This window comes from Dendrobates tinctorius, unplaced genomic scaffold, assembly GCF_039654945.1.
Source record: "Dendrobates tinctorius isolate UK_male_01 unplaced genomic scaffold, ASM3965494v1 ptg000004l, whole genome shotgun sequence".
NCBI classification, from domain to species: Eukaryota; Metazoa; Chordata; class Amphibia; order Anura; family Dendrobatidae; genus Dendrobates; species Dendrobates tinctorius.
Window position 1 is genome coordinate 1,139,720 of NW_027361672.1, and position 18,360 is coordinate 1,158,079.

Sequence of the window (18,360 nt, forward strand, 5' to 3'; positions counted from 1 at the left end):
AGTTTGTTCTCTGCTCTCAAAATAATTAGATCAGATTTGAGGGCATCCATGAAGGAGGATCTGACAGAGGCAATACTTTTTCTGAGGACAAATTTAAAGATTTCTTCTTATTAACTGCATACAAGTGTTTATTGCATATTTACTTACAGTTTAGAAAAGTTTATAAAAGTTATTTGCTATATTCTAATTGTATTCTAATAAATGTAGTTTTTGCTCTAAGTGGTCTGATTACTTATATGATGGTGAGAAACTGAATAAGCACGATGTTTAATATTTTACAACAGTAAATTTGTTGTTATGAATTGGCCATTTATGAAGGAGTCGGAGGCTGATAAAATCCAGGAGTCGGAGTCGCAACTGTGGCTTACCGACTCCACAGCCCTGACGCCTAACGTTTTGGCATCATAATCTTCGAACATGTTATAAACATACAAACCGTGACATATGGTAATGTTTTGTAGTTGATTATTTGTGTTATGTGTATGTAAATTAACTGTTTGTGTTGCATAATTGTAAGAACATTGATGAGAACCGAATACCAATGGCAGACCTCTCGGATTTTCAAAGAGGCCAAATTGTTGGTGCTCGTATGGCAGGCGCTAGTGTAACAAAGTGCCCGAATGCTTGGCGTGTCAAGAGGTACTGTCTCCAAAATAATGACTGCGTTTGAAAGAGAAGGAAAAACGTCTGCCGCAAAGCACAGGTCTGGCCGAAAGTCGAAGTTGACTGAGAGAGACCGTCGGACTCTAAAGCGAATTGTGAAAGAGGATCGCAAGACCACGGCTCTGAAAATCACTGCTGAGCTTAATGAACACCTACAGAACCCAGTTTCCACGAAAACTGTTAGTCGGGAGCTGCACAAATCTGGATTCCACGGAAAAGCTGTAATTCGAAAACCGCTGCTCTCAATGATAAATGTTTCCAAGCGTTTAGAGTGGTGTAGAAACCTCCAGAACTGGGCCCCCGAGCAGTGGAAACATGTGATATTCTCAGACGAATCATCGTTTACCCTATTTCCGACCGGCCGAGTGTACGTTTGGAGAGAGCGGAAAGAAGCATTCCATCCAGACTGCCTTCTCCCATCATGGCGGAGGTTCTGTGATGATCTGGGGTGCTATTTTGTGGAGATCCGCCGGGCCAATGATATCCCTTCATGGAAGAATTAACAGCTGAGATTATTTAGGCATTTTGGGCGACCAAGTGCATCCTATGGTTCAAGCACTGTTCCCGGAGGGGAATGCCATCTTTCAGGATGATAATGCACCAATTCATACATCTAGAATCATTAAAGCATGACACGAGGAACATTCTAATGAAGTTGAGCATCTCATCTGGCCCACACAATCCCCAGACCTCAGCATTATTGAGCATTTATGGTCGATTTTAGTGATTCAAGTTGGACGTCGATTTCCGCCGCCATCATCGCTCAAAGAACTGGAGGGTGTTTTAACTGGTGGTTTCCAGTGAATGAGCTAAAATTCCTTTGGAAACCATTCACACCTTGTATGAATCCGTACCTCGGAGAATTGAGGCTGTAAGTTCCCTTAGCAGACAATGCCTGACTGTCATCAAGGCTTCCCTCCTTCTCCTCCTCCGCTGCAGACGCCGATCCTTAATGTGCATCAAAGTTTGCATGAGCAGACGCATAAGTGGGATGCTCATGCTTATGATGGTGTCGTCTGCGCTTACCAGCCATGTGCATTCCTCAAAACACTGAAGGACTTTACAGAGGTCTTTCAGCTTTGACCACTGCACACCCGACAACTGTGTCTGCCCTCAAACTGCCTGCCCGTGTATCCTCCCACAAATGCATTACAGCCTGCCTCTGTTCGCACAGCCTCTCAACCATGTGCATGGTGGAGTTCCACCTTGTTGCAACGTCTATGATTAGGCAGTGCTTGGGGAGGTGGAGCGATCGCTGTAGCCTCTGTATACGACTGGAGTCTACGGACGAGAGACGGATTTGCGAGCACAGTCTTTGCACCTTATGGAACAGGGCTGGTAACTCCGGATAATTATTTATGAAGCACTGCACCACCAGGATCAAGGTGTGAGCCAGGCAAGGTATGTGCCTGAGTCTTGCCATGGCTATGGCCACCACAAAATTACGTCCGTTATCACGGACTACCTTGCCTGGCTCAAGATGTAGACTGCCCAGCCATGACTCAGTTTCTCGCTGCAAGTAGTCAGCCAGTACCTCTGCGGTGTGTCTGTCGCCCAAAGACATCAACTTTAACATAGCCTGCTGACTATTACCACTAGCTGTTCGACTGTGGGACACCTCGTGTGCAACACTGGCAGTTGCGGATGGAGTGCTCGTGCGACTGCGCTCTGTCGACGAGCTTTCACTTCTGGAGGAGGCGGAGGGTCGAACGCCTACAACCAACTGTTGCCTATACCGTGGGCTAGGCAGCACTGTCCCGCCGCTGTCCCCTGTGGACCCTGAACTTGATGCTGGGAACCTGGTTATGGTAAAACTTTTGACTGTGCCACACAGGGATAGTTTAGGTTAATGTGTTGAGGCAGTAGGCCAGTCTGAATAAATGCGTTTTCAGGGCATGCTTAAAATTAATAGGCTAAACAGCAGCACTAGAAGCAAGCGCCGGTCGCTGCTATTACAGGCAGATGCTAGCTGTGTAGCAGTTCCTGAGCCTGCTTTATATATGGGGAACCACCGTAGGACATTATTACTACTTCAGTCAGGAGGTGGTTACAAGGGGGTTGTCCAGTAGTAGGCAACCCCTTTAATGCGAGCCATTGGTGTTCTGACTTCTATCTTCTCTGACACTAAAGCATCCTCCTCAGCTCAAAGTCTGGGTTTGGAACTTCTCTAAAGGGCTAAGCATGTTTGCAGAGCACGACAGATCCTGATGGACAGATGCCAAGGCCTTCAGGAGGGACATCTCACAAGGGTATCTCTTTCTGAACTTGGGGCATTGTGGTTTTCTGTGTGTTGTTGTTTGTTTTTTGTTTGTTTTTTTTTTTTTTTTCTTTTAGCTACTTGAGTATGATATATTATATTTAACAGAGTTTGGATTACTTTATTATAGGATATCCGTAGCCATTTTTTTAAATTTTTTTCTAAGGCTGATTTAGGATTTATTACAGTGAATTGGTCATGACTCTATGAATTTGCAACACTTAATTTTTAGTAAACTGGAGCAAGGCCAGACCTACAGTTGTGGTCAAAAGTATTGACACCCCTGCGATTCTGTCAGATAATACTCAGTTTCTTCCTGAAAATGATTTCAAACACAAATTCTTTGGTATTATTATCTTCATTTAATTTGTCTTAAATGAAAAGACACAAAAGAGAATGAAGCAAAACATTGATCATTTCACACACAACTCCAAAAATGGGCCAGACAAAAGTATTGGCACCCTCAGCCTAATACTTGGTTGCACAACCTTTAGCCAAAATAACTGCGACCAACCGCTTCCGGTAACCATCAATGAGTTTCTTACAATGCTCTGCTGGAATTTTAGACCATTCTTCTTTGGTAAACTGCTCCAGGTCCCTGATATTTGAAGGGTGCCTTCTCCAAACTGCCATTTTTAGATCTCTCCACAGGTGTTCTATGGGATTCAGGTCTGGACTCATTGCTGGCCAGCTTAGAAGTCTCCAGTGCTTTCTCTCAAACCATTTTCTAGTGCTTTTTGAAGTGTGTTTTGGGTCATTGTCCTGCTGGAAGACCCATGACCTCTGAGGGAGACCCAGCTTTCTCACACTGGGCCCTACATTATGCTGCAAAATTTGTTGGTAGTCTTCATACTTCATAATGCCATGCACACGGTCAAGCAGTCCAGTGCCAGAGGCAGCAAAGCAACCCCAAAACATCAGGGAACCTATGCCATGTTTGACTGTAGGGACCGTGTTCTTTTCTTTGAATGCCTCTTTTTTTCTCCTGTAAACTCTATGTTGATGCCTTTGCCCAAAAAGCTCTACTTTTGTCTCATCTGACCAGAGAACATTCTTCCAAAACGTTTTAGGCTTTTTCAGGTAAGTTTTGGCAAACTCCAGCCTGGCTTTTTTATGCCTCTGGGTAAGAAGTGGAGTCTTCCTGGGTCTCCTACCATACAGTCCCTTTTCATTCAGACGCCGACTGATAGTACGGGTTGACACTGTTGTACCCTCGGACTGCAGGGCAGCTTGAACTTGTTTGGATGTTAGTCGAGGTTCTTTATCCAACAGCCGCACAGTCTTGCGTTGAAATCTCTTGTCAATTTTTCTTTTCCGTCCACATCTAGGGAGGTTAGCCACAGTGCCATGGGCTTTAAACTTCTTGATGACACTGCCCACGGTAGACACAGGAGCATTCAGGTCTTTGGAGATGGACTTGTAGCCTTGAGATTGCTCATGCTTCCTCACAATTTGGTTTCTCAAGTCCTCAGACAGTTCTTTGGTCTTCTTTCTTTTCTCCATGCTCAATGTGGTACACACAAGGACTCAGGTTGAGTCAACTTTAATCCATGTCAACTGGCTGCAAGTGTGATTTAGTTATTGCCAACACCTGTTAGGTGCCACAGGTAAGATACAGGTGCTGTTAATTACACAAATTAGAGAAGCATCACATGATTTTTCGAACAGTGCCAATACTTTTATCCACCCTCTTTTTTTATGTTTGGTGTGGAATTTTATCCAATTTGGCATTAGGACAATTCTTTTTGTGTTTTTTCATTTAAGACAAATTAAATGAAGATAATAATACCAAAGAATTTGTGTTTGCAATCATTTTCAGGAAGAAACTGAGTATCTGTCTGACAGAATTGCAGGGGTGTCAATACTTTTGGCCACAACTGTATGTGCAGTTACTCCATTCTCACGTATTTGGATACAGTCGTTCTTCCTTTTACTTTTAAGTCATTCAAAACAAGTAAAGTTTTGTTCTTGTCATGTCTAAGCTTTTCATCAGATATGTCTTTTGGAATATTCCCAAACCTAGAAGGCTATGTGCACACGCTGCGGATTGGTCTGTGGATTTGTATCTGCGGAACCGCAGGTAAAATGACCTGCGGTTTTGCCTGCGGTTTGACACCTGGACAATGGAATAGGTGTCACACCGCGGCAGAATCCGCAGAAAGAATTGACATGTCAATTCTTTCTGCGGATTCAAAAACGCAGCTTTTCCGCAGTTAGAAATCCGCAGCGTATGCACAGCAGATTGTAAATCACATAGATTTACATGCTACTGTACACTGTCTGCAGATCCGCAGCAAAAAACGCAGCGTGTGCACATAGCCTAATTTTGACAGGAGGATCCAACATGTGCCTATTTATAGTTTATATTGTAGCATATATTCACATTTAATGATTTATTAAATAAGTTGCTAAATGGTAACGTATATCAATATTTAGTATTCAAGTACTTGTAGTAAATCTCAACCTGCATATTATTTTTTCATATAGCTTGATCAGAGCTATGTTTCCTTAATACAAAACTTTAAATCCACTGCATAGATATACAGTGAAATTGGTTTTCAAAGGCTGTAATGTTCATGGCATCGCATACATGCATACCGTATATTGTGATGCGCCTCAATAAGCAATAAGGAGTGGCCTGTGATCCAGCTAATTCTACATCAATATGCAGGAGATTTTGAGCTATAGCATTCATGCAGTCATGGATATTAACATTAAAGACCAGTAAAGAATACAGTAATTGAGACTGATCTTTTTACTATGGATGGTTATGCTTGTATGATATAGGACTGATTGAGTAAAAGTGATTGATTTTCAAACACCAAAAGGTAATCATTTTGTTACCCTAACCCTCTTTTCAAATCGTACCCCCGGTAAAGAACAGTATTAAGTTACGTAGGTGTGTTATGCTTACAGCATTATGTAAAGCAGCTTATGGTTGTCAGTCTACATGAAATTCATAAACAAACCCATCCATCAATTGTCAGATGATTGATTCTGAAAGTATTTTATGATGGAATGTGGAAATGTCCCAGAAAGCAGATCACGCCTAAATATGATGACTTCATGGAATGAACCGGTTCTCTAAATTATCTTGTGATAATGTATGCAAGAACAAACCAAATATAAGGTTCATTTAGCTGCTCATTCTTGTTTGCTATGTAATATGGAAATACTGTTGGGGTATGTTCACACTGTCTTTTTCTGGCAATCAAAAAATGTCTTTCTTTCCTTTTGACTGAGACTTTTTCATAAGTAACATTACCTCTGATAAAAATAAGTGCAAACTTGGCTCATAAACCATGTAACTAAATACAATTTTGAAAAAAGATATAATCAAGGGACTGTAGTAGACATAACATTAAACTAGGACATGATGAGATGCACACAAATGGGAAAAGGATTGGGGAATAGGGAACAAATTAGCAAACTGTTATCAGTTATGATCTGATGCAGCTTATAGCTGAAGATGATTGCTAATTGTTTGCTGTCAGATCATGCTCCATCCAGTACAGTAGTTTTCCCATAAGTCTAAGTATCCTTAATAGTACCTACTTTATCTTGGAGTAGAGCTGTCAGTTATTCCATGTTTAGAACGTCCTTGATTTGTGAATATAAGTCCATCATTTATGGTGGTTGAGTTATTTTCTATTGTTTTGCTATTGAGCATTTAACAACCGTGGAGTGGAGGAGCAGCCTGGCATTTTTTTCCCAATGGAAAGAGTAGGACATTAAGTAATGCATTGGGTTCAGTGATTTCTGTATTAAGTATTTAACAGATAAAATACTTAACTTCTTTCCAAAAATTACAGATTAAAAAAGCCCATTAAAAAAGACCCATTAAATATGACTAGTCTGCCCTGATCTCCCCACACCGACAACCTCTACTGTATATGGTATATGTGAAGTATGTTTGTACAGAAAAGAGAATGTATGATGCCACAAGAATAACAGCAAATTGTTTTTCCATACAAATTTATAGGATTGTCCTTTTGATCATTTTTGTTTGTGCCTTTTCCTCCATTATTTGTTTTATTTTTTGGGGGAGGGTGGGGGACGAAGTGTAAATTTGGCCATATACATTGGATAGCTGATGGCCAAACGATTCTATAATGCTGTATATCTGCCCCCACCCTGACCTGCAAGAGAATAAAAACAACTTTTTATTATACTCACCTGCGGGGTGGTCCTGTCTGAGGGGTGTCGCGGGTCTTGGTCCGGTGTATATCAGCCCTGAAAGGTGGTGGCCGTATCTCACATCAGCCAAAACTGATGACCGATTCCCTTTGAAGGATGTAGACTTGCGAATCCAGGCCAGAAGTCTTAAAGTTGAGAAGCAAACAAAAGTCAGATCCTAGGGACATGAGGAGAAACCGTCTATGATGGTAAACTCGAGTCAAGCACAAACAGGGTATAGAATAGATACAGGCAGCAGAATCTGATACTCAGTTATATAATTGGATACTTAGCTTGGTGGCATCAAGGCCAAATGCCGTATTGCAAAAGTAACACCTCTGCACATGAAATTCTTAAGGAGGTGCAGTACTGAAATGGGGAAAGGTGAGTAACTATATAACCATATCTCTATAGTAATGTAATCAAATTAATACCTGGAGAGGTAAATCGATAATAGGATTTATCATTGGCTTCTACAGACTCTTTGGGCAAACACTGGTAAAGGAGTGGTTTCCCACTAATCAGATAGTTGGTTGCATGACAATTTTATAAATTATTTCCCTGACGGTGCTGTGCGTTGTGTGAACCCCTATACACATAAAGACCCCGTCTCACATAACGAGATTGCTAATGCGTCACCGCTTTTGTGACGCAATAGCGATCTCGCTACATGTGACACGCATCAGCAACCCGGCCCCCTGCTGGATATCGCTGATCGTGCAGGAATGCCCTAGGCCAGCATGCATCGCTGTGTTTGATCGCTGATCGTTGCTGCTTCACTGAAGAGATATGCCTGTTTGGCAACTTACTAGCGATGATTTAGCGACGCACCAGCGATCTCTACAGGTCATGTTGTTGGGGGTCGCTGGTGCGTCGCTAAGTGAAACGGGACCCTTAAGCCCCTGTCACACATAGCGAGATCGCTGCTGAGTTACAAGTTTTGTGACGCAACAGCGATCTCAGCAGCGAGATCGCTGTGTGTGACTCTGACCAGCGACCAGGCCCCCTGCCGGTTATCGCTGATCGTCCTGGAATAGCCAGGACATTTTTTTTTTATCGCTGTTCTCCCGCTGGCCAGCATGCATCGCTGCGTGTGACAAGCAGGAGACCAGCGATCAGCGCGCTGGTAACTAAGGTAAACACAGGGTTTCTAAGCAGCGCACGGTGCTTAGAAACCTGATGTGTACCTTAGTTACCAGCGCGCTGATGCAGGGAGCTGGTAACCAAGGTACACATTGGGTTTCTAAGTGACGCACGCTGCTTAGAAACCCGATGTGTACCTTAGTTACCAGCTCCCTGCATCAGCGCACTGGTAACGTACACAGCGACGTGCCCGCTCGGCGTCGCTAGTGCTGATCGCTGGTGAAGCTGTCTGATTGACAGCTCACCAGCAATCATGTAGCGACACACCAGCGATCCTGACAAGTTGATATCATTGTCGGGATCACTGGTGAGTCGCTATGTGTGATGGGGCCCTTAGACTAACATCAGCTGAACTTTGCAATGTCGGTGGGCATGGCAAACAGTCTCATGTGTATTAGGGCCTCTCAACTCCCACCCTCCCGAACAAATGATGTTGGGGATAAAATTTCAGCGTCCTAATTTGAAATTTGGACTGCAGATGATGATTTTTGTTCTTGGCGAGAATTTGGCAGCGTCTCTTGTAGAGAACACAACAGTGCTGTCTAGGGCGATCACGCTTGTGTTAAGGAGGATTTGGGGGAGCTAGCTGCTGGTCAAACCATCATTTGACTAACATGTATCTATTGTATATGGGGAACCTGTGACATCTTTGTAAAACTATACATTTTGTTTCCACTATTTTATCTTCTAGCACAGCGTGGTAAAGATGCTGGTTTAGTAAAATTATGGCTTCTGCAGGTAAAATCTGTCATCATGCCATGATGAGTGGCAATTCGGCTCCTGGGGAATTGGCTCTGGAGCCTCTGGTTATGTGCAAGCTGTGTCTTTGTGAACATCCTCTTGATATGATGACCACCCTTCATGAATGCAGCTGTATCTTCTGCACAAAGGTAAGAAGTTTCTTTATAATTGATGGTAAATAATAATTTAGGGTCTGAAGTTTGATAGAAAAAAAATTCACCACTTTGGACCACACCAAATCTACAGATTTCTCCATCAGGCCTTCCACAGCCCTTAGCAATATGCTAGATCCTGAATTTGATAGGGTTCAGTAAAAAACAAAATACTATGCATACGCCATATAATTTTCAGTGTATGAATCAAGTCTATTTAGGCTTGCATGTCCAACGTGGGCAGAATGAATAGTCCTTTATGCATGTGTTATTTCAGGGTTTTATAGCATCCTGACAAACTGCAGAAAAATGCAAAATTACATACTTATTCAACATATTAGAAAAACAGCACTAGACTATACAGGTTTATTTTCACCTGGGTAGGTATGCATATTTTTTTTCATGTACATCTCAGTATTATACAAGTCGCAATTTGTTAGTGAGACAAAACAGAACATAGTCACTTCATTCCCAGGAAATTAACCGCCCACAAGTTCTGCTTTGGGGGTTGAGAGGATTCAGAAATTAAATAAGTTACATGCCCATCAATGGTTTAGTGTTATAGCGGACGTGTGTTTGTGTAATATGTATGATGTATGTAAGACTTGCATAGAAAACCGTAGAATGGTATTTTATAACAAGGAAATCCTAAAGATAGAATGATATATTCAGTAATTCTAGAAATGTCTCCATGTTGGAGTGATATATACAGGTTTGTTTCACGATTATTGCTATACATAACACTGAGCAATAATTACCGTAAATATGTTTGGAGACACCTAATATGAGAAAAGTATATTGTAAAGACAGAGACCCCGAGTCCAGAGATGTTACTTACTGGGCTGCTTGCTGTAGTTTTGATAAAATCCATGTTTAAAGGACTAGTAAACCTGTGGCCATGTAGTCCTCCATAGTCATGGGTTCTGTATAAACCACCTTCCCCCAACACTGGCTGCTTTCTGCCTATGCACGGTATATACAGGAAGCTGTGAGCAGGATTATACAGAGTTCAGCATTCAGAGAACTAGTAGATATGCAGCAAAAACATACTTTGATAAACCAGCTGGGGACTGTCTATTGTATTACTAGTTTGAGACTTCTCCTTGCCCCACTTCCCCTAGACTGACAGGTCCCTCTCTGTGTTTGTTACCCATGTCTCTGAGACCTTTCTCTAAACACATGAAGACTAGTAAAGTCTCAAGGTCTACCATTTGGACTTAGCCTCATTAACACATAATTTTTTTTTTTTTCTGGTATGAGGAAAAAAAACTGAAAAATCCAAATACTCACGTAATGCTTAAGCAGAACTTTTATTTATTCATTCAGTAGTCCAGAAGAGTTAGTTACATCATTATTTTAGCAGAATGTGGTTTGACCCTTTCCAAGCCTTTAGCTCATTAGAATGGGCAGGTCACATTTTTCTTTAATTTTAACAAATGTGATGGGAACACAATTTTGTGGCACTTATATACAATACCAGTCAAAAGTTTGGATATACCTATTCATGCAGTGGTATTCCTTGTTCTTGTTAGAATTTGCACGTTGTGGATTTACACTGAAGGCAGCAAAAACGAGAGAGATTAAATGTGGAAACAATGATTAAAGAAATGGGTGTGAAACATGATACAATATTTGTTAAATCTTGGATTCCTCAAAGTACACCATTTTTACTCTGACACGCTCTTGGCTTACTCGTGCTGCTTCATCAGATAGTCACTTTGAATAGTTTCTGATTAACAGATATGCCTCATGAAGAGTTAGGCTGGAGTCACACATAGCGACTCCCCAGCGATCCTGACAATGATGTCAATGTGTCAGGATCGCTGGTGAGCTGTCAAACAGACAGCTTCACTAGCGATCAGCACAGCGACGCCAAGCGCCCGGCGTCGCTGTGCACGTTAGTAACCAGCGCACTGATGCAGGAAGCTGGTAACTAACGTACACATCGGGTATCCAAGGGACGTGCGTTTAGATACCCGATGTGTACGTTACTTACCAGCTCCCTGCATCAGTGCGCTGGTTACTAACGTACACATCGGGTATCTAAGGGACGCACTTCCCTTGGATACCCGATGTGTACATTAGTTACCAGCAGATCGCTGGTCTCCCGCCTGTCACACGCAGCGAAGCGGGAGACAAGCGACCAAAAAAAAGTCCTGGCCTTTCCTGCAGCGATACCGGCAGGGGGGCTGATCGCTGTCACACACAGCGATCTCTCTGGTAAGATCGCTGTTGTGTCACAAAAATTGTGACTCAGCAGCGATCTCGCTAGCGAGATCGCTATGTGTGACGGGGCCTTTACTTTGTAGAACCACTGGCCTTCAGAAACTGTTTGCGGCCGTTGGCTGTGTTTTGCCACCAGTTCCACACAGTTCTGAACACTATGCCACAACTGTCCTAAGGTAGAATATATCAAGGGACTCTGTTAGCAATAACTGTTAGATAACTGTTCAAACTAATTACAGGCACTCGGTGAATCATGGAGTGGTCAAGCATTTAACTATACTTTTCCACCTGCTTATTTTCTCTCCATCTCTTCTAGCCTTTATCAAGCCAGAACCGTCAGTCGGAGATTGGTTGTAAAATGCACTCAAATGTTTGTCCACACCATGATGCACCAAGCGCCTGTACTCTGTAAGAACAGAATGACTGTTCAAGCCGTGTACCTTTTTAACTAAGAAAAGAGAAATGACAATCTGTTTGCTTACACATCATGGTTGGGAAGTACTTCGCGACTGATAAGGTATATATATCATGGAGATCACCCACGCACATGAGGCTATGCATGGACCAGGTGTTCAGCTAACATTACAGCTGACAACTGGCACTCCCAACAAGAAGCGTGGCCTACACCACTCCCAGCAGTTTAACTTGCTAAATTCTGCTATCGATAAAGATCTTAGCATTTAGAAGGCAGTCAGAGGGATGGGGCACACTCAACCCTCCGATTAGCACCCCCGCGACATCATCAGATATGTCATGACTACATCCAGGTCCCAGTTCGCAAACTTGTTACATCATGCGCAGAGTACAGTGTATCAAGCTTGTGTGTCAGTGCAGCACTGGCAGTTTATAGAGCAATCAGAGCTGTCAAAGTGAAAGTCCCAAAGCGGCACTAAATAAAAAAGTGTTAAACACTTAAAATATATTGTACTCATTAATAAATATTTTTATGCAAAAAAAAAAATAAAAGTACACACGTTTGGCATCGCCGCTTCCGGAACAAGCTGACTTATAAAACTGTCATGCTAGTTAACCCCTTCAGTTTACACACCGTAAAAAAAAAAATGAAAGAAACAATTCTTTACCTTCATACTGCTAAACCAAAAGTGAAATGAAACGCGATCAAAAAGACCAATGTAGATAAAAATGATATCACTAAAAACGTCCTCTTGTCCTGCAATGAACAAGCCGCCAAACAGCTCCAACAGCCGAAAAATAAGTTATAGCTCTCAGAATAAAGCAATGCAAAAATTGTTTTTTCTAGAAGATACCGTAGTTTTTGTGTAAAAGTGCAAAAAACAAAGTAAATAGAAATGAGGTATCGATGTAATCATACTGACCCAAAGAATAAAGCTGCCTTATCAATTCTACCACCTGCCAAATGGCATACACCACACCCCACCCCACATCCCCAAAAAACAAAACATTTCCTGATTTGCTGGATTTTGTTCATTCTGCCTCCCAAAAAAGTTGGAATAGGAAGCAATCAAAAAATGTCATGTGACTGAAAATGATACCAGTAAAAACGTCGTCTTGTCTAGCAAAAAAAAAAAAAACGCCCTCTCATGACAGTCAGCCGAAATATAGAGAAATTTTAGCAATCAAAGTACGAGACGGAAAAAAGCAATAAAAAGAGTCTTTTATTGTGTGACAACAGCTGAATGTAAAAAAAAAAAAAAACCTGACAAAATCTGGTATGTCTATAATCGCACCAACCTGAAGAATAAAGTCGTCACGATATGTGACTGGCCAGTCGGTCACCAAACAACAAGACAAACAAGGGGACACCGGGAAAACAATTACAATGGTGGGCTCTGCTATAGGGAATGGGGAAAGGGACACCTCCTGCACTCTGCTGTGGCTGAGTCCTGGACTAACCTGACGTCCCTATACGGCTTCTTTTAAATCGACGCCGAGCAGGATACCTTGTCCCTCATTACCCTGCACCTATCCCTCACTAGGGAATGTGTAAGTGCGGACACTGGTCCCACCGCTGCACTAATAAAACACCAAGGGGAGATATGACAGACAGGGTTAAACAAAACAACACTTAGCTTTCTCTGCTGCCAATGCACCGTGCAGCAGAGTAAGGCTCTTGAACTCCGCTTTCAGCAGAATCACCACTGCTCCAGAAAGCTCCTCTCTTCAGTAAAACCACCACTGCTCCCGACAAGCTGAACCACCACTGCACCAGGTAGCTTCAGTCTTCACCACGGTTGGTATCCAAAAAGGACCTGTCATAACTAACAGTCAGCTGATGCACCAGGTGACCTTATGTAGGAAGGTGGGAGTGGTCACCACCAGCAGACTAATTAAACATGTAGTAACACCAGCGGCCACCGGGGGGAAAAACTGACACTAACCCCTGATGGCCAGAAAGGAAAAAAGTTTATATCTGAGAAGCCCAAACTGACACAGATCCAAAAATGGATCGTGACAGTCGTTTAACCCCTTTCCTACATTAGTCTTACTATTCCATCCATGTGACCAGGGACTTAGGTCCCAAGGACGGAATAGTACGACTAGCGCGATCAGCGGCGCTCACGGGGGGCTGATCGCGGCCGGGTGTCAGTTGATTATTACAGCTGACACCCAGCACTATGTGTTAGGGGCGGTCACGGACCGCCCCCGGCACAGTAACCCCCGGCACACTGCGATCAAACATGTACCGGAAGGTCAGGGAAACGTCGGCAGGGAGGGGGCTCCCTCCGTGCTTCCCTGAGACCCCCGCAGCAGCGCGATGTGCAGCGCTGCTGCGGGGGCCTCCTTTCCTGCAGGTCCCCGGATCCAATATGGCCGCGGGGGTCTGCAGGGAGGCGTCTTTCTCAGTGCCTGCTGAGAGCCTGCAGCAGCGCCTGTCACATCGCTGATCTGACAGAGTGCTGTGCAACCTGTCAGGTCAGCGATCTGACATATTACAGTGATGTCCCCCCCTGGGACAATGTAATAAAGTGTAAAAAAAAAAAAAAAAAAAAACCCTAATTCATTTTTTGAAAATAAAAAATACAATAAAAGTACACATATTTAGTATCGCCGCGTCCGTAACGACCCGCCCTATAACACTGTCCCACTAGTTAACCCCTTTATTGAACCCCTTAAAAAATAAAAATAAAGCATTTTTAGCTTCATTTTTTAATCATCATACCGCCGAACAAAAAGTGCAATAATGCGCGAACAAAAAGATTGATATAAATAACCATGGTACCGCTGAAAACGTCCCCACAAAAACGAGCCACCACACAGCGTCATCAGTGAAAAAATAAAAACGTTATAGCTCGCAGAATAAAGCGATGCAAAAATAATTTTTTTTTTATATAAAATTGTTTTCATTGCATAAAACCGACAAAACATTAAAAAAAGACATAAATGAGGTATCGCTGTAACCGTACTGACCCGAAGAATAAAACCGCTTTATCAATTTTACCACACGCGGAACGGTGTAAATGCACCCCCAAAAGAAATTCATGAAATGCTGGTTTTTGTTCATTCTGTGTCCCAAAAATCAGAATAAAAATGATCAAAAAATGTCACGTGCCCGAAAATGGTACTAATAAAAACGTCAACGCGTCTCGCAAAAAATAAGACCTCACATGAATCGGTGGGTCAAAATATGTAAAAACAACTATAGCTCTCAAAATGTGGTGATGCAAAAACTATTTTTACAATAAAAAGCGTCTTTTAGCGTGCGACAGCTGCCAAACATAAAAACCTGCCACAAATAGTAAATCAAACCCCCCGTTATCACCCCTTTAGTTAGGGAAAAATAATAAAATAAAAGTATTTCCATTTTCCGGCTAGGGTTAGGGTTGGAGTTAGAATTGGGGGGGTTTCCACTGTTAAGGCACATCAGGTGCTCTCCATACGCAACATGGCGTCTGATCTCAATTCCAGCCAATTCTGCATTGAAAAGGTCAAACGGCGCTGCTTCCTTTCCGAGCTCTGCTGCACGCCCAAACAGTGGTTTACCCACACATACGGGGTATCGAAGTGTTCAGGAGAAATTGCACAAAACATTTTGTGGTTCATTTTCTCTTTTTACACTTGTGAAAATAAAAATTGGTTCTTAAGTAAAATGTTTGTGAAAAAAAGTTACCGTATATACTCGTTTATAACCCTACCCGTATATAAGCTGACACCCCCCCCTAATTTTGTCACAAAAAACTGGTAAAACTTGTTGACCCGCGTATAAGCCTAGGGTGCACAGTGAGTGGTCCCAGTTATGTTGCACAGTGAGTGGCCCCAGATAATGCTGCACAGTGAGTGGCCCCAGATAATGCTGCACAGTGAGTGGCCCCAGATAATGCTGCACAGTGAGTGGCCCCAGATAATGCTGCACAGTGAGTGGCCCCAGATAATGCTGCACAGTGAGTGGCCCCATCATGTTGCTGCTGCTGCCTCGGCCTCCGTTTTGAAAAAAAACAAAACTGTATACTCGCCTCCGTCGCTGCCCATCAGCGTTGCCGGCTCTGCAGTAACTGTTCAGTCAAAGGGCGCGTACTAACTAGGTCATCACGCCCTCTGACCTGAATGTCACTGCAGAGGACTCAAGACAGCAGAGCAGCGGTGGAACGGGGACAGGTGAATATGGCTCCCCCCGTTCATACTCATCCCTGGCACTCGTCTCTGCAGCGCAGCCCCCTGCTTGTTCCATGTTCTCGGCACCGCTGCTCTTCCTGCTTCAGCAGTCAAGTGGTACCGCTCATTAAACTCATGTATATGCGCATATTCATGAGTTTAATAAGCGGTACCACGTGACCGCTGAAGCAGGAAGAGCAGGGGCGAAGAGAACAAGGAACAAGCAGGGGGGCTGCAGAGATGAGCCAGGAGGGGGTGAGTATGATCTCTCACACTCCCGATTTCCCCCCCCCCCCCCCCCCCCCAGTATATGACTCGCATATAAGCCGAGAGGGGGACTTTCAGCCACAAAAAATGGGCTGACAATCTCTGCTTATACACGAGTATATACGGTAAATGTTTATTTTCTCCTTCCACATTCCATTAATTTATGTAAAGCACCTGAAGGGTTAATAAACTTCTTGAATGTGGTTTTGAGTACCTTGAGGGGTTCAGTTTTTAGAATGGTGTCACTTTTGGGTATTTTCTGTCATATTGGCCCACCAAACTCACTTAAAAAAAAAAAAAAAAAAAGGTTTTGTAAATTGTGTTGTAAAAATGAGAAATCGCTGGTCAAATTTGAACCCTTAACTTCCTAACAAAAAAAATTTGTTTCCAAAATTGTGCAGATGTAAAGTAGGCATGTGGGAAATGTTGTTTATTAACTATTTTGTGCGATATGACTCTCTGATTTAAGGGCATAAAAATTACAAGTTTGAAAATTGCAACATTTTCAAAATTTTTGCCAAATTTCCATTTTTTTTAAACAAATAAACACAAGTCATAGTAAAGAAATGTGACCACTATCATGAAATACAATATGTCGCAAGAAAACAGTGTCAGAATTACCAGGATCCGTTGCGATCTAGTTATGTTATGATCTTTTAAAGTGACACTGGTCAGAATTAAAAAAAAAAAAAAAAAAAATGACCCGGTCACGAAGTCAAAAACAGGCTCTGGCGCGGAAGGGTTAATAAACTTCTTGAATGTGGTTTTGAGCACCTTGAAGGGGTGCAGTTTTTAGAATGGTGTCACTTTTGGGTATTTTCTGGGTATTTTCTATCACATAGACCCCTCAAAGTGACTTCAAATGTGATATGGTCCCTAAAAAAAAAAAAAATTTAATAAAAAATGGTGTAAAAATGAGAAAAAGCGGTTTAACTTTTAACCCTTAACTTTCTAACAAAAAAAATGTTGGTTTCAAAATTGTGGTGATGTAAAGTAAACATGTGGGAAATGTTATTTATTAAGTATTTTATGTGACATATCTCTGTGATTTAAGGGCCTGAAAGTTCAAAGTTGGAGTATTGCCAAATTTCTGTTTTTTTCACAAACGAGAGTCAAATCAAAATTTTTTTTTACCACTATCATGAAGTACAATATGTCACGAGAAAACCATGTGAGAATCAGCAGGATCCATGGAAGCGTTCCAGAGTTTAAACCTCATAAAAGGACAGTGGTCAGAATTGTAAGGCTGCGTTCACACGTTGCGTTTTTTTGGCGTTTTCTAATGCGCTATTTTGCCGCGAAAACGCAAAAAAAAGCATCCCATGCAATCCTATGGAATTCCACAATGCAGTGCTAATGCTGCGGATTTTCCTGCGGTGGAATCGCATAGCAGAAAAATACGCAACATGCTCATTATTTTGCGGAATCGCGGCAATCTCGCACCAATAGGATTGCATTGTTCTGCTTACTTCCCGCATGTGGCTGTGCCCACCATGCGAAAAGTAAGCAGAACATTTGCGGATGGTACCCACGGTCCGGAGGAGAGAAGACTCCTCCGAGCTCGGGTTATCATATCCCTGTAAGAAATAGAATAAAAAATGGTGTTAGGCTGTGTGCCCACGTTGAGTTTAAGTGTTTCCGCAGCGTTTTTGCCGGCTCAAACGCTGTAGAAACACTTAAAAGAAGCTTCAAATTAATTTGCATGTGTTTTTGGCTTCTTGTGCCAATGCATGCGTTTTTAAACGCTCAGGAATCGCTTAGCGACTAAAAATGCAGCATGCTCATTAATTTCCGTATTGCTGAGCGTTTTTAGCCTTTCCCAATGTAGGATTATATTCATTAATGGAAGTGCCGTTTAACTAGGCCTGTGGTAATTTGGTCATGGTATTGTAAAGTTAACTATACACTGTAAGGTAGCGCTTACTGAGTGTATTGGGGGACACTCGGCTGCAGATAAACCAGGTTCGGCACAGGCTTTTCACATAACATAGTCCATACGGTTTATTGTATACGGCATAATCCATGGCAGCATGAAGAGAACGGTAATAGTCTTGCATCAGACCTAACGAAAGTTCATAAAGGAGCTCCGCTCTCTTAGCCCTGTGTTTACACGGGCTGTACTTTGTCCAGCAAACAATCTCTAAAGTCTCACAGTTAATTCCC

General features: G+C 42.5%; 1 protein-coding gene across 2 annotated transcripts in view; it reads left to right on the forward strand.

Moving 5' to 3' along the window:
- Window positions 1–18,360, forward strand: part of RNF144B (ring finger protein 144B) — a 123,314-nt gene that overhangs the window by 31,421 nt on the left and 73,533 nt on the right. Inside the window, exon 2 of one of the 2 annotated variants that reach the window (XM_073566107.1) lies at window positions 8,978–9,129. In XM_073566107.1, coding sequence (XP_073422208.1) covers window positions 8,998–9,129 — 132 coding nt within the window. In that variant the 5' untranslated portion in view covers window positions 8,978–8,997. Of the gene's footprint in view, window positions 1–8,930; window positions 9,130–18,360 lie in introns of both variants that reach the window. The other variant, XM_073566106.1, reaches the window with a different exon arrangement.